This window comes from Cricetulus griseus, chromosome 5 (genome assembly GCF_003668045.3).
Source record: "Cricetulus griseus strain 17A/GY chromosome 5, alternate assembly CriGri-PICRH-1.0, whole genome shotgun sequence".
Taxonomy (NCBI): Eukaryota; Metazoa; Chordata; class Mammalia; order Rodentia; family Cricetidae; genus Cricetulus; species Cricetulus griseus.
This window is the reverse complement of record NC_048598.1, coordinates 117,914,423-117,941,053: the sequence shown is the minus strand read 5'-3', so window position 1 is coordinate 117,941,053 and position 26,631 is coordinate 117,914,423. Positions and strand designations below refer to the sequence as shown.

General features: G+C 42.0%; 1 protein-coding gene across 19 annotated transcripts in view; it reads left to right on the top strand.

Annotated features, from left to right (window-relative positions):
• The window catches only part of Ttll5 (tubulin tyrosine ligase like 5), a 237,788-nt gene that overhangs the window by 49,069 nt on the left and 162,088 nt on the right, over positions 1-26,631 (top strand). For 16 of the 19 annotated variants that reach the window (XM_027418555.2, XM_027418564.2, XM_027418563.2 and 13 more), the window contains 8 exons: positions 1,091-1,192; positions 3,276-3,367; positions 4,467-4,574; positions 13,818-13,899; positions 15,859-15,920; positions 18,819-18,913; positions 25,045-25,158; positions 25,464-25,555. In XM_027418555.2, the coding sequence (XP_027274356.1) occupies positions 1,091-1,192; positions 3,276-3,367; positions 4,467-4,574; positions 13,818-13,899; positions 15,859-15,920; positions 18,819-18,913; positions 25,045-25,158; positions 25,464-25,555 (747 nt within the window). Of the gene's footprint in view, positions 1-1,090; positions 1,230-3,275; positions 3,368-4,466; positions 4,575-13,817; positions 13,900-15,858; positions 15,921-18,818; positions 18,914-25,044; positions 25,159-25,463; positions 25,561-26,631 lie in introns of those variants that run through there. The other 3 variants (XM_027418567.2, XM_035444825.1, XM_027418568.2) reach the window with 3 other exon arrangements.

The window sequence follows — 26,631 nt, the reverse complement described above, 5'->3', positions numbered from 1 at the left end:
GGGTGGGTGAGAAGAAATAGAGAAGAGGGAAATTTTTTAAATCCTGACCTTTAATGTGGTAAAAATCATGTTGACTTCATAGTCTGGGTAAGCATATGTAAACGATTTGTAAATCATATGAAAATAAACTTGTGGCCTTCTAGGTTTTTTTCACACACTTGGATATGTGTCTTGGGAAAAGCACTTTAGAGCAGGGTGATATGGCACTAACAGTATGTGAACTGTTGTCTTGAGGTCTTTTTGATACTGAGCATCGCTGGACAGTTTTCTCTCTCCCTGCTTGCTGCCTTTAGAGGCAAATGTGTTTTTTACTTTGACCTTCTCTTAACAGTAGTCCCAGACATGGAGTTGCTGCTGGCTTCTCCTGTGCTGCAACATGTTTGCTGTTGTGCTCCCTCCCTGTCGTCAGTGATTTTATGGTCCTTCTTAAGTCGTCATGAGTCGGTGCTGTTCCCTCTGTGGCTGTGCTGCAAGTCTGCACATCACTGTGCTGAACCATTTTTCCCTTTCTCTTTGTCCGTACACGGTGCAGACCCTGAATAGGTGTAGGTGTTCCTTGCAGCTTCATAGCTGTAGCAGCCTACATACAGTTGCCCAGCTTGTGAATTACTGTGCTTTGAATTTTCATTCTTCCCATTGATAGAAGGGATAAGAGAAGCAACATCCAAGAGTGGTTAAGCCATGGGGTTTTAGAGTTTGCAATCTTGGAGAAGTCTTTTTTTTTGGGGGGGGGGCAGGTACAGGGTCTAATCTGGAACTCTCTAGATAAACCAGGCAGATCTCTGCCTCCTGAGTGCCAAGGTTAAAGGTGTGTTTCACCTGACCAAGTTCTTCAGTCTCTATGGGTCATATTTAGTTTTATATCTATTTAAAATTTAAATGTAACATGGATCTATTTCATAAGAGTTGCTTTTAGGATTGAATTGATATGTGATAATGTATAGAAGACACTTCTCACAGGAATTGTTAGATAATAGTGTCACCCTCCTTGTAAGATAATGATAATATCCCCCATGATATTGTGGTCTCCCAATCTTCAGTTCCACTGAAACTGTTCCTGGCATTTAGCCTATTTAATTCTTCCTATTAGGTTTGCAACTGTGCGATATGATCAAGGATCCAAGAACATTCGGAACCAGTTCATGCACCTAACGAACTACAGTGTGAATAAGAAGAGTGGAGACTACGTGAGGTACTGGCTGCATCTGGGCTAGGAAGCAGACTCAGGTGTGAGTGAGTAGTGGAGACACTGAAAGCTAACAGGTTGCACTGGAACATAGTGTGACACTGGAGGGTCAAGTGTCTTTTTTTTTTTAATCAGCCTATGTATATGGGTGTTTGGGGTGTGTATGTGCCATGTGTGTGCCTGGTGCCCTCAGAAGCCAAAGAGGGTGTCACATCCCCTGGAACCAGAGTTACAGGTGGTTGTTAGCCACCATGTTGGTGTTGAGAATTGAATATGGGTCCTCCAGAAGAGCAGTGAGTGCTCTGAGACACTGAGCCCTCTCCAGCCTCTCAAGGATCCATTTTGAGGCATCGCTTTTGGCTGCTGCTGCTTCTCCCTGGCATACCGCATAGAGGAGATCACCTTATTCTAGCAAAGTACACCTTCGCCATTTGTCTCTCCCTGCTTGACTTAGGGGTCAGTGTTTCAGCTTGGAAATCACATCATAAGCTTAAAATCATTTGTATCCTTTGGCACTGCAGTTCCATTTCTATGAGTTCAACCTTAAGGACGTGTGTACAGAATCAGAGCTAAGAACCATCTTTTCTGTCTATCGTTTAATGGAAATACACACTGACACAGTCCATGCAGCAAACACCTTGACTGGCTCGGTCTGCTAGCTAAAACTTCTTATTTTTTCTGACAAAGGAGAAAAAGATAGATTCTGACATGGTAATTCTCCTTAAATACAAAGTGTGAGGTTGGGGTAGTCAGCTTTTAGGGCTTGTTTTTCTTTACTTTTAGGTAGCTTCTACAAATTTTCTAAAATATACTACTATGATCAGGGGAAAAAAAGGGGGGGGTGATTAAAGAAATGAGGCCATCTTAAAGAAGAGTTAGTGGAAAGGAGTAGCAACCCAGCTGTGTGGAAATGTTAGTTTTGCTCTGTTTTCTTTCATCCAGATAATTTTGCCCGAAAGTGGAAAAATAGAAAAGAAACCCAAACAGTCACTTTCTGCTCAGACTAAAAATAAGTTCCCACCAGGTCCAAGCAAGGAAAGAAGCTGGAAGCGCTGGGGTGGCTGCTGAAGTGAAAGAGGCTCATTGAGTGGCCCATGACCAGCCCTGTAATTGCTTAAAGCTGTCTTGCCCCTCACTTTGAGATGAGCAGGGATGCAACTGGAAAGGCCGCTAAGGATTGAGAAGTCAGTGGCAAAGCACAAAGTGACTGGTTGCAGGACAACATTCATGGGAGCCTGCCCCATTCACCATTTTGTGCTAGAGTGATGCCTAGCCCTCTTCCTGTCATTCCAGTGCCTTCTGTCACTAGTGGTACTTGAGAGGTATGACCAGAGACAAGAGTTCAAAGTCAGTTCTGGTCTGAAAATGGCGTCTGAGGTTGTCTGCTGGCCTCACGTGACATTCAGCTGAAAGACTAGATGTGTTAAATCCCACTGTTAATTTATTATAACAATTCTTAAACTTGTTCACATTTTTCATGCCTTTCTTCACTAAGTCTTTTTTTTTTAATCTTTTTTCTTTTTGTTATTTTTTTTAATTTATTTAACCTTTATTTTATGTGCATTGGGGTGAAGGTATCAGATCCCCTAGAACTAGAGTTACAGACAGTGGTAAGCTGCCATATGGGTGCTGGGAATTGAACCTGGGTCCCCTGGAAGAATAGTCAGCACTCTTAATTGCTGAGCCATCTCTCCAGCCCCTTTTTGTTGGTTTTTTGAGACAGGGTTTTTCTGTGTAACAGCCCTGGCTGTCTTGAAACTTTCCTTGAAGACCAGGCTGGCATCGAGCTCACAGGAAATCCATCCACCTGCCTCTGCCTCCTGAGTGCCACGATTAAAGGCGTGTACCACCATGCCTTTAATCTTCACTCATTCTTGATGTAGAAGAAGAATTATATCTCTTCTCTTCCCTCTAGAAAAGCAAACTCTACATGTTCCCTTTCTTTTAAGAAACTGATAGAAAGCATTTTTTATAGTAGAACCAGGAAAAACCAGGTGTAAATCAGCAAAGTGTGTGTTCTCTAAAATACTCAAAGCACAGAGAAAGGCAAGCCTCTTGGCATCTGTAGCCTTAATTCCTTTCTTTTTAGTTGTGATGATCCAGAAGTGGAGGATTATGGGAACAAATGGAGCATGAGTGCCATGCTTAGGTACCTGAAACAAGAAGGCAAGGATACAACTGGTGAGTATCATACCTTTTCCTTTTAGACTGTACTGAAATATATATATCTTTATTATGGGGGTGTATGTGTGTGAATGTGCACGGGTACCTGTAGAGGCCATAATTAGGCATCAGATCCCCTGGAGCGGAGTTACAGGAGGTTGTGAGCTGTCCTACATGGGTGCTGGGAACCAAATACAGGTCCTCTGCAAGAGCAGTCAATGCTCTACATTGTCAAGCCATCTCTCCAGCCCCATGACTCCGTTTCTTTGTACGATTTAACTATTGTGTCTCACAAAACAATGTTGCTGAGAAGCCAGGGGGTAGCTGTTCTTGTTTTTCCTGTGGTTCACAGTGGAGCAGAGACTTCCTACAACCCTCCCCAAATCCCTGTTCTTGTTTCTAGTTTGGAAAACATCACTTCTTTCTTTAGTCCTCAGTTTATCTTTCTTGAACATCATACTGCTAAGGAAGTGTGGCGTTTTGCATGTCAAATTGCCTATCTCTATATTGGCTCTGAGTTTAAATTTTTTCTAAGTTGCCGGGCAGTAGTGGCACACGCCTTTAATCCCAGCACTGGGAAGGCAGATAGTTGCAGGTGGATCTCTGACAGTTTGAGGCCAGCCTGGTCTACAAAGTGAGTTCCAGTTCAGCAAGGGCTGTTACACAGAGAAACCCTGCCTCAAAAAACAAAACAAAACAAAACAAAAAACACAAAAACAATTGTTTTTTCCTCTTAAGTTGAACTCTCTCATTCTTGTTGCTGACCTGGAGAATGGACAGGGCAGAATTTGAGTATGGGGCTTGGAGTTAAAAAGAACACGTTCTGAGCCTTGAACAGAATGGGAAGTAGTGTGCAAAATAGACTTTTTTTGTGTGCACAGGGAAAGGGTGACAGGAGAGCAAGAGAAAGAGAAGGCTCCTTCTGCAGCCTGCACCCCTGCCACAGGCCATCTGCACCCGTGTCCATCCACTTACTTATGGCATGCCAGCCCTATGGCACCCGTTCTGAAGACTGCCATTTAGATGTTTTTACAGTTGTATAGTGCCCTGGAATCTGCTCCTACTAATGCATGTGTTGTAGTGTTTCTGTTTTCATTACAAAAGATTGTTTTTACAGCATTGATGGCCCATGTGGAAGACCTGATCATTAAGACAATAATCTCTGCTGAACTAGCTATCGCCACTGCCTGTAAAACCTTTGTCCCGCACCGCAGTAGTTGTTTTGGTAAGGAGCCGCCAGGCACTTGTGTTTTGTGAGGAGGGTCTTGGGATTCTCAGATAGTGGGACCTAGTGATTCTGTAGGAGTTGGGCACATCCTAGGTTTGTGTTCTTAAGTGCCTAGAGTAGATGCAAATCCTACCACGAGGCCAGTGCTGAGTTTTCATTGGAATCTCTGGAGGAGTAACTCGCTTTCTGTGTGGGGAATGGGGAGTGATGCTAAAGTGTGAGTCCTTCTGTCAGAGTATACTCAGAAAAAGTCTAAGATAGGCTGCACGGGAATCCAACTTTAACAAATATATTCCAGAGCTCTCTGGCAGCCAGACTGGGAACAGATCCAAGAAGCTCTGCTGGTACCAGTGTGTGCTTTCTCCCATTTTCCGATGACTCCTCCTTTTTGTTTTATTCTTCTTTCTAGTGGATTCTTCCCCCACCACCTCTTCTTTCTCCTCCTAGTTTTCCTCTTCTCCTCCCCTTCCCTCCCCTTCTGTTTCACTCTCTCTTTTCAGTTGTATAGAGATAGCGTAAAAAGCAGTTCACAACCTGGATCAGGAAACCTCTGACCTCCTGACCCACCAGCTGTGTCTGTCACACCAAGTTTGCCTGTGAGCATCTGCTTTCTCCATGGATAGGAACTTAGTGTTAATGGCCAGAATGAAAGCTCATAAGGCCAGGTAGGCTTTTTTGGACTTTGGTCATAAAACACACAGGGTTATTGACATGGTGATGCTAGCTAAATTATAATATGGATTGATACACACAGTAATGACAGAGGTGGCATGGCTTGCTTAGGGGGCTGGAGAGCAGGAAAATAAAGAACATGGTTCATAGAGCCTGTGCAGCCTGAATTTGAGACCCATTTGCATCTGTTTCTGGTTGGGTGATTTTCAGCAAGTTATCCTAATTCTCATTTTCTAGACTATAAGCGACAGCCATGATGGTATCTCTCTCCTAAGAGTACTGTAAAAATCCAGTGAGGCAATGCAAGCAAAGAAAGCACTTGGCACAATGTCTGGCCTTTAAGCTGTACTTAGTAAAAATTACTTTTACTAATTTCGTAATTAGACACTATTTCTTGATGTCTTCAATGGACTATAACAGTATGTGTGGATTTGACTGATACTCAAGTAGGAGAACTGTTGAGACTGAATGGAAGATGCAAGTAAGTCAGGATCTGGCACTGTAGAGTAAAAGACTAGTGTCTTAAACGTAGACCTTTTGGAGGGGAAGTGCCCAGTGTCCACAGGTTCTGTGTCTAGCTGGAGAACCCTCCTGTCTGCCTTGCCTTCTCAAATTCTGTTATAACTCACTCCACTGTGCTTCTTTTATGAAGCCTTGCTGAGCACAGGGTCTTGTTGTATAAGTCCCATGTGCTGTTCTAGGCTTGCTTTATGATACTTTTCCTATCATATGCCAAGATGTTTTCCCAGAAGTCTCTGAGCCATTGTGTCTAGCTTTCCATCTGATCTTATGTCAAGTCAGAGTTTTGGGGCCTTTTCTAACTCTGTGTGTTAATTTACCCTGTGGCTGAACTACCTCCATTTTTCTCATGTTACTTTACCTATTAAGTAGGTCACCAACATCCTTCCAGGCAAAGCCAAGCATCACTTCTTTGGCGATCTTTTTTTTCTAACTCTCCTAGTGAATGTTAGATTCCCACATGTAGCTCCTGCCCTCCTTCATGTCTCTGCAGTGTCTCCTGCATGTCTTCTAGTATCATTTATATATATGGGTCTCCTAATGGAGTGGAAGCTCCTTGATGATGGCCGTCCTAGTGTCACCATTGGCTTGTCCCTCTCATTCAGAGCAGCATCTTGTGCTCATGAGAATCTTGGGAAATGTTTGTTGAATGAATGCTTGGTGCTTGTTTTCATTGCTTCTTGTGGCCTGGCAGTAAGCTTTCCAGTGGATCTGATTTGGTAAGGCTTGTGACTCTTAGAATTGTTGTAGTCTATTTGAAAATGGAGGTGGGGGCTAACAGATGTGACTTCAACTGTTGAAACCTTTCAAGATTAAATATGTTTCCTTTCTACTTCTATTTGCCTATGTTGGTAAATTTCTCATGACCCTTGATATATTAAAAAACAAACCAAAACAACCCTTTGTTCTAAGTAGCTAATCCTGAAGGCTTTTCTGGGTGTTCCCTTTTCTATCTTGCTTTATAGTCTGATTGCTTTTTGGAAACTTAGGAATGGGTTTACAGAACTCCGTGTGAAAGAAGGACAGCAACTCTCTCTCTGACTCAGAGAACTATCCCAAAGTCCATCAGCCAGGTCTCCTCTCCCCTTTCCTGTCCTGGTCCAGTTCCAATAAACTCAAGGCATCTGGAGTTTTTTAAGTTGTTGACTGTCTCCTTGGCTTTTGTGGTTCTAATTCCACTTCCTGTCAGCCCTGGGATTCTGTGTGCTTCATTAACCCCCTTGTGAGATACAATTTTGTATATTTCTATATACTTGTGACTCTCTTTGCCTCCCTCTGACTCTTGGCCTCCCATGGGATTTGCGTTGTAAGGAGTCACTTTGTATGTGTGTCAGGGTAACCAGGACTTGAGAGCTCCCCAGACACTTTGGTGTAAGCAGAACATTCCTACTTTTAGGAAACAGAATGTAGAGATGGGATTCCCACTTACTGACTACTGCCGGAGCCTTCTGTTACAGGGGGCTTCTGTCCTGTGAGTTCTTCTCCCCTCTTGCCTCCTGTACTGTTTGCAGCTCCTGTCAGCATTCCCGGTCAGTGCTTTATCTGCACATGTAACTCTGTGCTAGGCAGAGAGTAATGTTGCAGCAGCACACTACTGTCAGCAGTTTGCTCTTCTCAAACTCAGTGTGCCCTTGGATGCTGCTGTATTCATATGTCTGCAATGTGTTACTACTGCCCATGTGTCAGCCATAAGAGGCACTCTGAAATTTAGCCATTTAATGCTATTTAATAAACTCCTGACGGCCCTTAGCAAATGTTTTGTCTTGATGTAGAAACGGAGACCCTGAGCAATTAGCCCTTGTCTCAGGTTCTAGAGCTAGTGAGTAAAGAACTTGAATGAGAGATACTCAGCCTGAAGAACAGGGGCCTCAGAGGATGAGTCCTGGCAACCTCCCATCTTGATCATAGGACTTCAATTATATGATTTTTGGATGCCTCCCCCAATAAAACATGTTTCTAACAGTCAAATTTTACTGCCTTCCACGATTGTGAAAATGTGGTACAATGTGAACTAATAAGCTTTGATGGCAATTCTTTAAATATGCTAAGGAAATTGGCACTGTGAAATTACTGACTATGAGAACAACTTATTTTGGCCATTTAAAGAAAAACAGCCAAAACCAACAGGATGTTAGCTGTCTTTCAAAGATGTTGCTGCTGACAGTGGTTTAACATTTGTTTGTGAGAATGGCTGAAGTGATGGGCTCTGATCCGACCCTCTAGTGTGGGATCGTGGAGACCAGACACTGATGAACTGACTGGCTTAGTCTTGTTTTCATCAGAGACCAGTGGCATGTCTGCTGAAAATCAAGTGTTCAGGATTTACCCCCCTTAAGTGAAATCTGCTTTAGTTTTCTGTTACCTCTGCTCTTGACCATTTTCCATATTCTTTAGAAGGAAGGTGTCAGAGGGATGCAAGAAGGTAGCATGCTTTCTCCATCATGCAGGCCTCTCCACCAGCAGTAAAGGAATGCAAGGCAGGGGCAGTTTTCAAGGCAAGCCCCTCTGAGTTCATCCCTCGCTCCAGTTTAGATGGAGAGCTGTTTCCATCTAAAGGGACATAGGCACTAAGAGGCTGCTGTTTGTCTCCAGCAGTGTTGTTGGCACTCACTACCAACCTTGTATCGTAAACCCTTGGTTTATGACAAGGGGAAAGAGTCAGAAAGCTTAAGTAAGTTGTCTTGGGTCATGTGGCTAATAAATGGCAAGGCCAAGTTTGAGGCCAGCTATCTGGCCCTTTTCTCCACCCACATCATGACAACTCTGATGAGTCCACTCCTTTTGGCATGCCTCACATCCTGGATTCTCCTGTGCTGTCCTGTAACTAGATCTCAGGAACAATGACATCATCTTTTCTAGCAGATCAGGCTTGGAAAAGAGCACAATACCCAGTCCTAGATACTCCTTTTAGACCTTCCATTCCAGGCAGTAGCTAGATGCCGTAGTGTTTCGAGAGTGAGTTAACAAGTTAGCACTGGGCTCCTTCTCTTACCCAGTTCATTTTCCTGTGTGATCTTGCTCTACTTTTTTCCAGAATTCTCTTTTGGACCCATTATAGAGACTTTGATTTTGTTTTTAAACTCAAATCCTAAGCTGAGGTGAAAAGCATTCCCGGTACAGAAGAGGCTCTCGCCAGTGCCAGCACTCGCCATTGCCCAGGGACTGTAGCTTCAGCTGGGCTCCTATTTCTGGGGAGGCTGACTACATTGGCTTCAAAATGAGTGTTGTGGTGTATTTAGTCATTCTCTCAGGTCTCTGTGGCACTATTTTTTCTACCTATTCCCCCGCCCCCTTCTTCAAAAGCCATCTTTTATCAGACTTTTTCCTTAATGTATCTTTCCTTAACAAGAATGTTTGTTTATTTTTGGCAGGTGGTTCTTCTGTTACTGGTATGCCAGCTCTTCTCTTTGCAGTGCACTAAATAAATTTATTTTCTTTTTTTTTAAATGAATTCTTGTTATTTTTATTGTGACTGGCAGCTTTCTTATGACTATGTAGGTAGGCTAGGAGAGATCAGCTATTTATTGGCTTTGACTTATACATAATTTTCTTTTCCACCCTCAGTAGTTCTTTGTGTGTGTGTGTGTGTGTGTGTGTGTTTGTGTGTGTGTCTGTGTTCCCATCTGTCTGTCCATATTTGGGTCCATGTATACAAGTGTGTGCAAGCCAGATGTTAATGTCTGATGTCTTCCTTAGTCACTGTCCACTTTGCCTTTTATTTTATTACTATTATTTTTTGAACAAGGCCTCTCACTGAACCTGGAGTTCACTGCTTCAGCTAGCCAGCAAGCCCCAAAGATCCTTCAACCTCTGAACTCCCCAGTATAGGGCTCATAGGCTCATGCTGTCTGACCAATTTTTTTACATGAATCCTGGGGATCTGAATTCAAGATCTTGGAAAGCGTTTGATTAACTGAATCCTCTCCCTTGCCCTTTGTTTCTTAATACATTTCCTAAATGGTTTACTAATGGAACAGATTACTTGCCTTAAGTCTCTCTTGCTGTGATGAAACACCACGACCAAAAGCAACTTGAGGAGAAAAGGGTTTATTTAGCTTACACATCCACATCAAAGTCCATCATTGAAGGAAGTCAGAACAGGAACTCAAGGCAGGAACTGCTGGAGAAGCCATAGAGAAGCACTGCTTACTGGCTTGCTCCCCATGCCCTGCTCAGCCTGCATTCTTATACAGCCCGAGACCACCTGCCTGCAGTGACACTAACCCCCCACCCCCATCAATCATCAATCAAGAAAATGCACCACAGGTTTGCCTACAGACAAGTCTTTTGGGGAACATTTTCTAAATTGAGATTCAGTCTTCCAAAATGACTTTAGCTTTTGATAAGTTGGCAAACCACCTAGCACACTTGATCTAAAATGATAAATGAGATGTGGCACTTGCCCTCCAGTGAGGGAGATACACAGATATGAAATGCAAAAAGAGAGTTTACATAGTGGAGTAACTATAATACAGTTGGAATATGCAAATGTTACCACCAGTTTGCTTAGGGGAACCAGGAAAATACACCCTCACAGACGGGGTATGATGTGCAGACTATAGAATGTTAGAAGACAGGAGCTGGCCCTTTTTCCTCTTCTAGATAGCATCTCCTAGACAGAAGCTCACTTTTTCCCTCTCTTCTCATTGGCAGCTAGGAAAATGGCTCAGGAGGTAAGAGGTACATAGGATAGTATACAGTTACCATGTGACCAGGTGTTTCCGCTTGTAGGTATTTATTCAGGAGAAATGAAACTTTATGTCCACATAATTCCTGCTCACAAATGTTGATACTTTACTCATAATGGCCCAACATTGGAAACAACTGAAATACCTATCAGCTGTTAAATGGATAAAATGTGGTATGTCCATATTATGGAATACTACTTTGGAGTTAAAAGGAATGAGCTACACTTTTGATACATGTAAGAATAGGTAAGTTTCACAAGACAATACCACATGGAAGAAAGTGCTCTAAGAAGACTACAGACTACATATTTCACTTTTGACTTTCTGGGAAAAGGGAAAAAAAAGTAGAAAGAATCCCATTGGTGGTTGTTGGAAGATGAGGCAGGTGAGGATTGACTTCAAAGAGGCACAAGGTGCATCTGTAATAAGTCTTCTGTACTGTGATTGAGGTCAGGTTTAACAGCCACCATACACTTTTCAAGATTCATCACATTGTTCCTTCCAAAGGGGTGAATTTTATTACAAATAACTTGTACCTCAGTATCGATACCTTAAAAGGAATTACTGGTAGATGGACCTCAGAAAACATGGCAAGTATAATACAAGAAGTTAGACTTGAGTATATATGATGTCCATTTATATGAAATTCTAGAATAGAATTGATGGTGTAAAGAATTAAGAGTAATGGTTGTCAGAGATGAGGCAGGAGCAAGTTATGTACCAGGAAGAGGCTTGAGGGGTCTTCCGGGGTGATGGAAGTGTTCTGTGTGTCCCCTGATAGGAGTGAGGGTTATATAGATGTAACCATATCCAAGATTCATCAACTGTATCTTTAAGATTCATCTATCTCATCATGTGTAAATTATTCCTCTTAAGAGAGTAGAAATGATTGACTAGATTAAAGAGAAAGGTAGAGGACATCAGTATTTTTGTTGAGCTGATCAAGAATTTGATCTGAAATGCATGCTTTCTTTTTCACCCCCACCCCCACTCCCTACCACTGAGCCCAGTCTTATGAAGGTGAGTAGTATCTGGCACTCTGTGCCATGCTTTCACATAGCAATATGCATTTCTTTCCCCATTCTCACAGTTTGTAGGTTCAAATCTGGTCTAAGTGTAGTTAGATTGAGGCTTGGTTAACCCTAGAGCTTGGCATCCTCAGCAGCTTTTTACTACAGGGGTAAGTTTATTTTAGTGCTGTGAAAGTGATTTTCTCACTTTAAGATATGTTTTTCTTTTCCCAGAATATTTTTTTTCAGACTTTCAGCTTAATGTGAGCTCTTAGAATTTGCCTTTGATTCAGTGAAATGATTAAGTGTGATTGCCGAGTGTTAAAATAGTGGCTTTCCTTGATGCTTGATCCGCCTCACACTGGGCTTCCTTTGCTGGTTCTTTCTACATATCGTATCAATATATGCATCAGTTCTTATTGTCAACATGTTCTTCATGCTGTTATTAAGTATTACATTGGGAAATAGTTGAATCCTTGCTTCTGCTCTTAAAAACTGAAAGGAATATTTTCTTGTATGAGATATTGTGTCTTGCTTATGTAATGCTACAGCAAGTCTAGATCATACATTGTTTTCTCCCTCCCTCCCTCCCTCCCTCCCTCCCTCCCTCCCTCCCCCTCCTCCTGTTATTTTATCTTGATGTGCAACCCAAAGTCACATTCAATTCACAGTCCTCCTGTCGGATGTATGCCAACATACCTGCTAAGGTTTTTTCCTTTTAAAATTTCTTATTTAGAGCTTCATGACAAAAATCTTTTTCTCAGATTAAAGCGAGAATTAGATTGTTGTTGTTACTGAAGACTAGGCAAGCCATTGAGAAGACGGCAACATCTGTAAAAGTATGAATTTGCTGGCAAAGGAGCAACTGAAGGAGCTTCCTTTTCCTTATGTCTTAAAGATTTATATAGTTATGGAAATGTATGATGCTCCAAACCTTTATTATTTTTTAGTTTTGCAAATTAAATGGAGTCCTATATAAATAGTTACTATGGAACCAGACATATTCATGAAAACACTAGCATATCCAGATCTAGCTGAGTGTGGGGGTGTATACCTGGGCGCTGAAGCAGGAGGATCATCAGTTAGAGGTTTGTCTGCGTTACATCCACAACAAGACCTGTTTCGAGCAAACAGAAAAGAATGCCTGTTTGATGTTGAAGGTATAATAGGCTATAGCCTGTGTGAATCTCCAGTTACTGACAGTGACTATTGAAAAGAGAAAGGGAGTCTGAAGGATGTATCTTACACTGAAGTGCCATCCCCAAGCCACTGTATGACGTCGTTAGAGCCTGTCCTAGGCTTCGTGGTGCTGCCTTACATACAGCGTTAGATCTTTGTGATATATGTTTCTAGTTTTTCAAAACATTAAGGAGTGAAAAAAATCCTCCTTGAAACAGGGAAATTTATGTCTATGAATGCTTGTTTTCTTTGTGTGTGAGCTCTGAAGTAGCAGTTTTTCTCTTGGAGAAGAGACGTAGATGATGATTTGTTTGAGTGACACTGGGTATGATATTAGAAGGGAGTGGGACTTCTGAATGTCTGTGTGTTTAAAATGTATGAACCAAGGGCTGTGTGCCATTGTTGCTCCTGTTGTGCGGATCTCACCAATAATGCCTGAAGGGCTCCAAGTTAGCCTCGCATCTCTGAATTCTTTAAGTAAAAGCAGGGATTCTAGGAGAAGAGGTGCCTGGTAGGTGCTACCTTGCTTCTTGCCATAGTTGGGAGGTAGAGGAAGAGAATCAACAAAGAATTCAGAATCCATGGAAACTTGGTCTTTGGCTCGTTCCTTTCCTTGAATAGTACTACTGGTATAAAATAGCTGTCACAGCCTGCTTCACCACCTGTCTCTCAGGCCAAATGTTTTACTTCTCTGTTCAGAAAGAAATTGAAACTGTAGGAGAAGGGAAAGAATAAGTACCCCTTTCATTTGGATGTCTTCTGAGCTGGACCGAAGGAGCACCATCTGAAAGTTGAGATGGGTGAAGGAACTGTGTTTGCCGTGGGTGCTTGAGTTCTCAGAGAGTGGCGGGTAGAGGAGGCCAGCACCGAGTAAGCCCAGCGTGGCCTTCCTAACAGGTGGTCTTGCTTCATTCCTTCTCTTGCCTCCCATCCTTCAGCACAGTGGGATCGTGTGTTGTCTCACTGTGTAGATAGAACTCAGGAACAGTAATAGTGTGTTGGAATACTTTGTGTTCCTTGTAGCTACCCTTGAACTTGAGGAGACTAGCTTTTCTTGAACTGGAGAGGGTCTGTGCTTACTGCTTACACTCAGTGAGGTTCTAGGCCACGGATGGGATTGAATGCCTTTATGTGCATGGAAAGTGATCTTGCCTGTTGTGTTGTATTTCCAGAACTGTATGGCTTTGATGTACTCATAGATAATACTCTGAAGCCATGGTTGTTGGAAGTGAATCTCTCCCCTTCTTTGGCCTGGTAAGTCAGTCTGTCAATGAAAAACAAGGCAAATCTGTACATGACACTAAAATGTGTTTTTTTTTTGGGGGGGAGGGATATTATTTCCTTTGGGGTACACAGTGATGGTTAGACTTTTAAAAATAAAGTGGTTTATGGTTTGTTATCAAACCCCTGTGGGAATCGGTTTCCCTGCCAGTTTGCAATACATGTTTGCCATTTATTTAGCTTCTTAAGGATCATTCTTATTTTGACTTTTAACATTTATTTTAAAATGCTAAGATAAGACTGTGTCTGTTATTTCATCCTATTTGTATTACTAAACCACTTGAAACATGAATAATAAGTTACTTCATTACATTGGAAAGAGCAATAGTCTTGAGAAAACATGCTGACAGATATCCCAAACTGCAAACAGTATGAGCAAAATGCACTACTCATTAGAAAATATGAATATGAAAATCATAACAGCTTAATTTCCTCATTATCCCCTATACTAATAATACCATCTCAGAATTTTCGTCCTCTGATCTGATAACAGCCTGAGCAGACCTAAATTAAAAAATAAAAACAAAAACAAAAGCAACTATTTCTTCATCGAAGCCACGTTCCTAAAGAAATTATTGTTGGGGAAGATGTAGACTTTACCATTGAAATCATGACTATCCCTCAACAGAACATCTTGCTGTAGTCAGACTCTTTAGTTACAGATTTATCCTTTTTTGTTGCCACCCCGCCCCCTATCTTTGTAGGCTCTCTGCTAACGCCACAGAAATACCCTCAGGTGGTATGCTGCCTTTACTGCCACAGACTTCCCAGGGAGTCTGCATGTACTAGAGCAGTGTAAAGTTGGGCCAAAGCCCCACAGAGTGGGCTTTTTGGTCAGTTCTGTGGCCTGGTGTCCACCCAAGGTGACCGTCTAAAACATTTGACTACCTTAGGTTTACGAAAATAAAATAAAACCTGTTATTTAGAAGGGAAGAAGTATCTTTTTTCAGTACCAAGAAGACCCTGCTTACATCTGCAGCGACAGAATTTCTACTAGCTATGTGCTTCTCTAAACAGAAAACCCTAGAGGTCTCTGCCAGAGACCACCCAGCTGCTGAGCTCTTAAGGATGAGAGGTTGGCAGAGTGCCAAGTCATCAACTAAAGACATGTTGACTACTTGGTGGAGTGGGGATTTGGCTCACCTCAGGTGTGAGGTGTGCAGCTGGGCAGCAGCTTCAGTTGTTAATGCTGCACTTTGTCAAATCAACCCTTTACACATTTCCCAGTGAAGTATAGGAGCCGATGTTATGCTCCCAGAGGAACACAGTGGGGTCGGGGGGGGCGGGGGGTTGGGGGGGGTCGGGTGAAGGACTGAAGCTCCAGGGTAGTCCTCTCCACAGTAAGGCCTCTTGTTTTGCTCCGTACTATTTCACTGTTCTAGTGGGTTCCTGCTTCCTCTCACGGTAGATGTTGGTAGGGCTTGCTTGTATCTTCTTGCCCTATTTACAAGCCTAAGGAGAATGAATTAGCACAGAAAATGAAGACTTCCAAAAAGTACCAACGTGGCCATAATGTCATGTCTTGCACGTGAATGCTAAGTGAACGATGAAGCATTATGACATAGTTTGAATAAAGGGCCCTCATAAAAGTATGAGTATACTGACAGTCGGAGCCTCTGAACCCCACAGTGATAATGAAGCAATATCCCTGGCTTGCTCAAAACTGAATTGCACAAGATCTGGTGTAAAAGATCCCATGTGAAGGAATCAACATGTTGGTGCTAGGCCTGCCTTACAGAGGATGAGTTTAGCACAAGGCTTGTAATCTGTTATTTTCCACCGAAATTACTCTCCCCTTGCCTTCGGATTTGATGTGCTATGTATGCTGCTTCTCTGATATTTGGGAACTTTGCTGTACTGGGACCCATGACGAGGCAGCTCTTTGGTTAACTTACAAAGTGATCAATTGTTCCTTTCTTTCTGTTCTTTTAGTGATGCACCCCTGGACCTCAAGATTAAAGCCAGTATGATCTCGGATATGTTCACTGTTGTAGGTAAGTAGCAGTGTGCTCTGAACTGGACTCACAAAAAATTAACCAGACCTTCCATTTGCCAGGCTCTGTAGGTATTGCCAACTGGCAGTTCCTAAGCCATGCTGAATGTTTTGTACTAAAAAATTATATTTTCAGGGAAGTGTTTATATGTTTCTACTCCCCCTGGCTCCATCCTGTCCCGAGGCTGAACCACAACTAAGGCTGAGACCTGGGGCCTGGGAATTATGAGCTGAGGCAGAGAATTAAGCAAAGATCTGCAGAGAGTATATTTTTCTCCGAGCTGGGAAAGTGAAACCCACTGAAGAAGCCCTATTACAAAGGAGATCGGCTGTATTTCTCCTAGACAGTCTCTGTATTTCTCTTAGACACTCTCTGCTGGCTTCAACATGATCCCTTCTGCAGTATTATAGCCAAAGAAGCCTGAGGAAGAAATCCCATTTTAAGTAGATAAGCCAGAACTTTGAAATGGAGATGGGCAGTCAGGTGGGTATGACGTGGATTTATTATTGGGTTTTAAAATTTCTCCAAAAAGACACAATGAAATCCATTTGATGTGAACTAGTACTTGTACCAGCAGATGCTATAAAACTTAGCGACTCCTTTCTCTTTTCTTTTCCTTCCTTTCTTTTCTCTTCTTTTCTTTCTTTCTTTTCTCTTTCATTCTTTTTCAATTACAGTTTCTTCCCTCCTCTCCTTCTAATTCCTCCCCCCATCTCCCCTTTGCAACCCCCACCCCCACCCCAATCCACTCTTCTCTGATTCTGTTCAGAAAAGAGCAGGTCTCCCATGGATATCAACAAAGATGGCATATCAAGTTGCAGTAAGACTAAGCACCTCTCTGTGTATTAAGGCTGGGCAAGGCAACCTAATATGAAGAATAGGGTTCCAAAAGGCAGCAAAAGAGTCAGAGACAGCCTCTGCTCCCACTGTTAGGAATCCCACAAGAAGATAAAGCTGCATAACTGTCCCATATATGCCAAGGGTCTAGGTCATTCCCATGCAAGCTCCCTTGTTGTCAGTTTAGACTCTGTGAGCTCCTATGAACACAGGCTGATTGATTATGTAGGTTTTTCTCATAATGTCCTTGACCCCTCTGTCTCCTACAAACCTTCTTCCCTCTCTTCAGCAGGATTCCACAAGCTCTGGCTAATGTTTGGCTGTGGGTCTCTGCATCTGTTTCTGTCAGATGCTGGATGAAGCCTCTCTGATGACAGTTGGCTAGGTACCAATCTATGAGTATAGCAGAACATCATCAGGCATCATTACATTGACAATTTTTTTTTCCTCCAGTGGTGTTTGGTTCTATCCTAGGTCTCTGTGCTATTTAGCCTCTGGGTCCTAGTGCTCCAGGCAGTGTCAGGGGTGGGCTTACTGAGACCCATGGCATGGGTCTCAGACTGAACCAGTCATTGGTTGGCTACCCTTACATCCCAGCACATCTCGTAGACAGAATATATTGTAAGTTGAAGGTTAAGTGGCTGGGTTGGTGTCCCAGTCCCTCCACTGCAAGTCTTGCCTGGTCACAGGACATGACCAGTTCAGGCTATATATCCACTATTGCTAGGAGTCTTAGCTGGGGGTCATCCTTGTAGATTCCTGGGAATTTTCCTTGCACCGGTTTTCTACCTGGCCCCCAAATTACCCCCACCCCCTCCCCCTTTCCAGTTATCTTTTTCAGTGCTCTCCCCCCCCAGCCCCCTTTGCCTGCTCACTGGTGTTCCCATCCCCACCCACCCACAGCCCACCACAAAATCTCTTCTGTTTCTCCTTCCTAGTGAGGTCCTAGTGTCCTCCTCTGAGCTTTCCTTGTTACCTAGCCTCTCTGGGCATGTGGATTGTAGCATTTTCTTTTTTGGTTGAGAATCTAGTTCTTTTAGGAAGGAAATGAAACTAGTAGAAATTATGTTTCTTTTTTTTTCTTAGAAAATATTTGAAAGAAAAAAAACCTCTTATTTTTACAGTGATTCATACAATTTACCAATAATATAAAAACCATGTAATCTATGATTTATGCCAAAATCCCTATTTTCCTTCTTGAGAATCATGACCTAGGATAATTACTTTACAGTTGAATATTAAAATAATTAATTAGAGCTAGGTAGTGGTGGTGCACACCTTTAACCCTAGAACTCAGGAGGCAGAGGCAGGGGAATCTCGAGTTCGAGGCCTGCCTGGTCTACAAAGTGAGTTCTAGGACATCTAGAAGGCTACACAGATTAACCCCATTTTGAAAAACCAAAATAATAACAATAATAAAATAATAATAAGATTATAAGTACAAAAATGCTAATTATATATTCTTTTTCTAGAAAAACAGATATAACAAAACATTTTGGTTTTGTTTTTTGAGGCAGGCTTTCTCTGTGTAGCTTTGGAGCCTATCCTGGCACTCACTCTGTAGACCAACTTGGCCTTGAACTCACTAGATCCACCTGCCTCTGCCTTTCAAGTGCCAGAATTAAAGGCGTGCACCACCACACCTGGCAACAAAGTGCATTTTTAACCTGTAGATAAGCATAAAGCCCATTGCAGAAATTATAAGTAGGCCATCTTCTGTCTTCCCAACAGGTTATAACAGGACATGATAGTACACTTGCTATTGGATTCTTCTGGTAAAAACTCTTTTTCCTCTAGTCGTCATCCAGAAAGCTACTTAAAAACAACAACAAAAAAATCAACCAACAGTCTTTTCTTTTATGAACAGTCATGTGTTTCATAAAGATGACTTGTATCATTTGTTTGAGACTTATCAAAGCATGTCCCTGTCTCGGGATTCTAGTCAGCTCCTCAGTCTACTTCCCTTGTTAGCATGAGTTTAAAGGTACTTACTTGAACCAAACCAAACAGGCTGACTTCTTAGAAAAGGGTATCTCCTAATACTGCTCATTTCCCACCCAGGATTTGTGTGCCAAGATCCTGCCCAGCGGATATCCAACCGGTCAATTTATCCCACCTTTGAGTCTTCCAGGCGGAACCCTTTTCAGAAACCTCAGGTAAGCAAATTGAGGAGCATGAAGTCCAGAGACGGCTTGCTTGGGGCATGGCAGTGATGGAGTGAGGAAACTGAAGACGTAGCAGGCCCCACTCTGCTCTGTTTATGGGCACTTCAATCTGCGGGGAGAAATGGTGAGTTTGGAAGAAAGAAGGAAGGGAGTTGAAAAGGCAGAACATTCTCTTCCAAACTCTTATCTTCAGATGAGTTTTGTAAAGATGATCCATTGAAACATTGTGTCCTCTATCCTCTTGGAAGGGGCCCTCAGTGGTCATGAGCTCCAATCACAGCCAATATAAATACACAAAGAAGCTGGTGAGTCAGAAGCATCATTTGGTCAGATACTGCTCTGGTCTCTGTGCACTCTGGTTTTGGTCTGCTCATTCAGTTGTGCCATCTGTCTGCATGCTCGAGTCCTGCCACTTAGGGTTTCTCATTAAATGAAGCTCTGCCTCTCTCCTCTCTGCCCATCTCACTTGACTCCCTGGCCTACTCAAGCTTTGGAGTGACTTTGTTTTTATAATCCAGCCTTTCTTTAAGGACCTCTAGTGTCCTGTGCTTGTCCTATGCTTCTCTCTATACTGTAAGTACTATTAGTGGCTTCTCCTTCTCTCCCTCTCCCTCTCTCCCTTTGCCCCCCCCCCCCCCGTCCTTTTCATCACTCTTTTTCCTTCACTTCATCCTTCCATTCTTCCTCCTCCTCCGTCTGCTCACAGATCTCATTGAGAGTGGTGCTATGTCAGATCCCTTCACACTGACAAGCTTTTCACAGTCAGATACTTCTCAGACCTGCAGGCCAGTAATGTGGAGAAGGAAGAGTAGGCAGCTACAACACAGCGATGCATCCGGCTAACTGAAGAGAGGAGGCCTCCCATCAAAGGGTTAGCAGACCTACGAATGTGGTCTAGCTGATCACTTCCATGTTCCAGCATGAGCCAACAGGGCTAAGAGCCTCCTGTTGTCAAGAGAAATCAGAAATGATTTTTTTTTGTTTTGTTTGTTTATTTTTAATGTGGACAGTTAACTCATTCAAAACAAAGCTAAAGCACTACAAGCCAAAACTAGCGTGTCTTTGAGCTGGAGTGGGTCCATGGCTGCCCTGCTGTGAGCCCTGCTCTGGGATGATGCCCTGGGTGGTGCTGTGCTGTGGAACGTGGTGTACTGTATTGTAAGAGGTATTGTCTCAGATTAGAAATACAACCAGACATCAGTGTCATACTTGCTCAAGAGCATCATCACAGATCAAAGGGATTTCTGTCATTTTAGTAAGAAAAGGTAGAGAATTATTAACCTAGGTATAGTGGGGGAACTTCAGCAGTCGCATTCCTGTGCTAATTGTTCTCTGCAAGCATCCCCGGATAGAGCTGCACACTTAGAGCTGTGAATGTTTCTCACAGTTTTGATATGATTTCTTCCAGGCTTTTCTTTGAGGGGTAGCAGTATTCCAATCCTGTAGAGTGGACTCTTGTTTCTTAACTTGCCTGTTGCATTGGCAATTCTTTGCTGATCATCAGGAATGTACCCACTATTTGTTCTGCTTACTGGTGGGCAGTCCATGATGCCATTTATAAGCAGCCTTGGGGATAGATACAGAAATACCTATACAGGAGCTCTGTGCACTGTATGAAACAGGGTTGTCAGGCAGGCTAGTTCACTCAGGGTCTTCAGTGTCTAACAGTAGTGAGAAGTTGAACACAAAGAATAGCAAGATAACAGTACTGAAGAGAAATACTTACTCTCACTTTTCAACCAGGGGCAGGTGTCTTGCATGTGCCCTGTGCTTTCCAATGTCTTAGATGCAGGAAATGGAGAACCATAGGCCTTTTAGGAGGAGGTACGGTTTTATTCCATTTTTAATCTCTTATAACATCAAGTATCTGCATAGATTCAGTCATTAGAATTCACACAGGTAAGTTCTGGGTCATTTGGAGACTTGACTCAAATTTAATTCCCATTTCTCAAACAGAGCGCCTTTTAGCTTTGGGCTCTTGGTATGCATATATTGTACCTTTGATAATTGAAAACACAAAATAGAATGCATGGAAAGAAATGTACCAGTGTCCTTTTGGTTATAGACCATGAGAACAGAGGATGCAGTATCTCAGGGCCTTCAGTTCCCTAGGGTGACTATGTTGTGGTAAAGGCAGTTGGTTTGAAATGATGAACAGAGTTTATCCATTTTGCCCAAAATATTCTGGAATGAAAATATTAAAATTCACAAAGGAATTTTATCTGGTTCAAGTGTCTTAGGAAGCATACTACTCCAGCTGCTTCGTGTTCGCACTCTCTACATTGAGTGTTGGCCTTATTTGCATTTTTTTTCACAGATGGTACTTGAGATGTGTAGTGATTTGCAACTGAATTTAGAAACCTGTGGTAATTAAATGAGACTTTTAAAATAAGGCATGTTTTTCTGACATGATCAACCTTTGCTCCTTTACTGTCCCTACGAGGAATTTTGAATTGGCTGCCACTTTCTTGTGTGCTGTTCAGGTTTTGCTGCTGTGGGTTATGTTGGAGGTCACCCCTTGGCTCTTGGTTGGAGGCTCAGGTCATCCCAACTGATGCTCTGCAGGAAGCTCTGTGTACTTATCCTAACAGTTGTCTTCTCTGGTCCAGGTAGTGGTAAGGTGGAGGCCTGAATGGCAGCTTCCTCAACTCCTGCTCCCAAAAAAGTAATTTATGTGGCAAAGAAAAGTCCTCAGGGTGTCTAGTGGTGTGTTTGGTAACTGCTCCATATGCTTCTGCAATGTGTATTTGGTGACAATGATGGTAGAAGTCAAACCTCTGCAGAATGTAATGTTTCATATTTAGTAATTACCTAAATATTATTTTCTGTCCATAATAAAAGTCAAAACCAAACATCCAACCAAAGGGCCTACATTCTAAATAGCCCTTGAACAAATCCATATGACAAGAGCATTGAGATCATTGCATGGCCTGCTGGTTTGTTCTCAGTGTCTTTGTGTATAATTCTAATCTTAATTTTCCTGTGTCATTTTCAATTCCTATACATGTGGCTGTACTGCTTGTGTTACTTAGGATCCTTTTCTTTCTTTCTTTTCTTTTTCCTCAGCAAGGCCGCTCTTTAGTTATATATCTAAACTTGTCTACATGATACAAAGCCTTCCTGGCTTTATCGAGCCAGCTTTATAAATATGTTCCTTAATTTTACCTCTTTTGCCACCATTTTTCTGGAAATGAAGCCCTACATGTCTTCCCTAATTTCCTATCAAAGGTAAGGTAAGATCAAGAACGGGAGGAAAGAGAAGGCATTTCTGAGCCTGCAGACCTTCTCTGTGGCTGTCAGGTTTTGAAGTCTCTCGTATTGTTTGCTTTGTGCCTTTTCTTTTCACTCTGTTACCTCCATCTGCATTATTTCCTCCCTTGAATGTCTGGAAAATGAACTGTATGGTTGTGATGGTACTATGGACAGCAGGTGAACTTTAGAATGAGAGGGATCTGGATTCAAGCTCAATCCCTGCCAATACCTAGCTGCTAGACCTCAGGGAGGTTCTTGAAACTCTGGGACTCAGGGCCCGCATCTGCCGAATACATGCATGTGTGAAATTCTTGTGAGAAAGAAAGTATAATACAACAGCAGAATATTTAGGCTAGTGTCTCTGTGTGGTTTATAACCTGAAGGCCTCGTTTCCTTCACACTTGTAAGTCCTCTTCAGGTTATTTGCACCCATCATCAATATCTAGTATTACTTTCATGTTCATACACTCATAATTATGTTTTGCACAGGTGTTTTATTTATTCATTTATTGACTTTCCAGACATTAAAGGCTCTAAATAATGTTTCATTGATACTCTTTGATTTGTTGTCATTTAAATGATGCTCTAGTTACATTTTTAACCCTTTCCAATTTTGCCATATATTGTATTTATTATATTTTGGCAATAACTCCCTGGCTGGAAATTAAATTTAGAATAAATAGTGTATTACATTTTCTCATACGTCTGTAAAATTCAAAGACCTTTTATTTTCTCGATAGCCAGTCACAGCACATGTGAGCTGAACTATTTCTAGCTTCCTTTTACTGTTAAGTTCCTAACTTCGTATATAAAATCATAGATTCTTATTATTTATATTTACTCTTGTCTCATATTTTCTTCCCCTCAATTCTGCTATCATTTAGGGTATTCACCTTTTTTTCTGAGTCTCCATTTTTGTTAGGTTTTTGCCAGACTTCTTTAGGCTGAGAGAAAAATTTTGGAATCACCACCTGCTTCTTACTGTTTGAGTGCAGGTACATGGTCCTTTGCCATGGCCTTTTTATATTCAGTTGGTTCCTCCTCAGTGATGCTGAGATCCACAATCGTTTCTTTGGGTGGATTCTAAATCCATAGTTGTGTCCACAATCATGTGAGAGCTCTGGTGCATGTTTCATGGCAGATTCTTACCCAGACACTATTTGGCAGTTTAAAATTTATCTGGGCACTTGATGGTATACATCACTCATCACCAGAAATATTGGCTTCTTGGTTCAGTGGAGCCTGGCTTCTTCTACAATGGTCAGTCAGCCTGTTTAGGACTGGGGGTATACCCCAGTAGTAGAGAAGTTGCTAGTACACTCAAAGGCTCAGGGTTCCATCTGCTAACTCCCTCCTACATTAAAGTAGATAGTAAAGCACCCTTAGGATCAGACAGGATGGCTTCTTGATTTTGGAAGATTCTTTGCCAGTGGCTTTATGTGGCTCTATGATTGCAACTATACATGCACAGGTAGATACGCTTGTTTGCTTGTTTCCTCAAACAATAAGTAGTGTGGGATGAGAAGAGTCCTCAAGTCATTCCTTTACTCTTTCAGTTCTTCTTTATTAGATAATCCTCCCACTTTAAAGACTTAGAAAAGTGATGTGTTCCTGTCTGAATCTTTACTCTTTCCGTTTTCAGGTCGATTCTCGTACATACTACTGTTCACTTTATTCCTAGAGCTTCCCAAAATTCTTCTGCAGTTTTAAATTCTGAACACATTAGGGCTATATCCCAGCATGGCTACTCACTTGTAAAATGAATATTTATTGATTTACTTTTCTAGATGTTGAGGATGCCACAGTAAAAAAGTAGACAAATAAATGCTGGTTTCATAATCTTTCATTATATAGGTACCTTGTCATGGAGTTTTGCCTATGATAAAAATCTAGTTTAATTCCTCTGCTAGTTTTACAGATGAGTGTATAGTTTCCTATGTTCAAAGGGAAAACCATTAACCATTATAATATGTCACTTGGTGACTTAGCAGAAAATTTATTTCTTACAGTTCTAGACACTGGGATGTTTAAGAACAAGATTCCAGGTGAGGTGGTAGTGATGCACACCTTTAATCCCAGTGCTCGGGAGGCAGAGGCAGGGGGATCTCTGTGAGTTGAAGGCCAACCTTGTTTACAAATCAAGTTCTAGGATAGCCTGGACTACACTTGTCTTGAAAAACCAAAAACAAAAAAAACCAAGATTCCAGCAAGGTAGAATTCCTTCTGAGGCCTTACTTTGTAAGCGGCTGACATTCCATTGCCTTCTCAAAGCACAGCTGTTTGCACACACCAGCGAGAGCCTGTGAGAGTGAATGGGGTGGCACTAATCCTGTTAGATGGAGGGCCCCTAAATATGACCTTTTCTAATGCCAAGGATGAAGAGAGGGAGGGAGCTCTTCAGTTTCTAAAGCATCCCAGAGCACCCAGCCTTTTCTTGTGTGGCATGAAAGCAAAGCGTATTCCTTGGTTTCTTGTCTCGGGTCTCCCAACTCTCCTCTCAAAGTGCTGAAAAGAACATCATTATCTACTAGAATAAATACACAGTCTCATTTCTGAGGGGTATATAGCCAGAAATATTGTCTATACCTTAAAACGAAAACTCGGGCTGCACGCCGAGGAGACCCTCAGCATTGCTGTCTTTCTTGTTTCTGCTCTTTAGCAGTTTTCTGCTCTTTCTCTTCTTAACTTGTAGTTCACTGTTTTTTTTTTTTTCCTGTTCTCTGGGATTTTGGGTTAAGTGATTAATTCTAGAAATTGAGCTGGAGGTTTGAGCATCTCCAGGTCTGAAAAATACTGGTGCTGAGGTGGGAGTGAGAGAAAGGTAATGGAGCTTGCTACATTCAACCTTGCTTTCATTTTCTTCCTCTTAGCGTTCCCGTCCACTCTCTGCTAGTGATGCAGAAATGAAAAACCTTGTGGCCTCAGCCCGGGAGAAGGTACCCGGGAAGTTAGGCGGCTCTGTGCTTGGTCTGTCAATGGAGGAGGTAAAGATTATTTCATTTTAGGCTTTTGTGGGTTGACACAGGGCTCAGTGCAAATTAGTGAGGGATTCATAATACTCATTGACAACAAATTATTTCTTTCCCTGAATGGAGAAAGATTCTAGATAGGAGAAATTTCTCCCTAGAAAACATCCTAAATGTCATTGATTTTTCCACACACGTTTTTGTCGTGTTTTTTTTTTTTTTTTTTCCCATTTGTAACTCTGCCTTTGTCTTATAGTCATGTGGATTTCAGTTTTAAAGCAGGTACTCTTTTATCTTATTCTGTTCTTTCTTCCTTTACCTAGATCAAAGTTTTACGGAGAGTAAAGGAAGAGAATGATCGGAGAGGGGGATTTATCCGCATATTTCCTACATCTGAGACATGGGAAATATATGGGTGAGGTGACTGCCTTTTTTTCTTTTTTTTTTACTAAAGTTATTAGCTTGATTGTGACTTGGGAGTCACAATCTAATGCTTCTAATGTGATGCCTTTCTTACCTTATTTAAAATATTAATTAATCCACAAACCAGGCATGATGATGCATGCTTATGATTTCCAGATTCAGGAGGTAGAGGCAGGAGGTTCAAAGTCATCCTCTGCTGGGTAGTGAGTTTGAGGCCTCTCTGGGCTCCTTGAGACCCAGACTTCAGAGAGGGGGTCAAAAGACAAACCACCAATATTAACAAATCCAAGAAGAAGGCCATCAATGGTAATCAACTCATCTATGTTTTGAAGCTCCCCTCCCCCCTTTTTTAAGATTCATTTTTATTATGTTTGATTACATGTATACATGTGACTGTGTGCATGTGACTACAAATGGTCTCGTGAGCCAGAGACATTGGATTCTTAGGAACTAATGTTCCAAACGGTTGTGAGTCGCTTGCCTGATATGGGCTCTTAACCTCTGGGCGGTCTCTCCAGCCCTCCCTCCCTATCTTGAATCCCTTGTCTCCCTCCTAACCAGTTCCCTGTCCTTAATTTTATGGTTTTCATCATCTTGATTTGAAAACTTATTTGTTCCCACTGTGTGCCTAAATAATACATTGCTCATTTCATTTCTGATAAGCACTCAGTCCCAGTTTCCAGACAAATACATTGTCCCAATTGTAAGTGTGCATTTTGATGATGGTTTTTGGCAATTTAAACCCCAATTTAACTACTCCACAACCATTACATAAGTCACTTCCATAAGTCCCATGTGACCCATGACAGTCACCCTTCACCATCATCCCAGGCCTCAGGCGTCAGGGGATAAGCATTCTATCACTCTCTGTTTTCCAGGAGCATTTATACATGTGGAGTTATACACTATGTAATTTCTACACTTGGCTTCTTTTTTATATATATACAGTATATTTGAGGTCCATGCCAATTGTCATATGAAGCAATAATCCATTCTTTATTTCTGTGAACTGTTTGATTGTGTTTGATTCTATCACAGTGTCTTTATTCATTTTCCTACCATGGACCG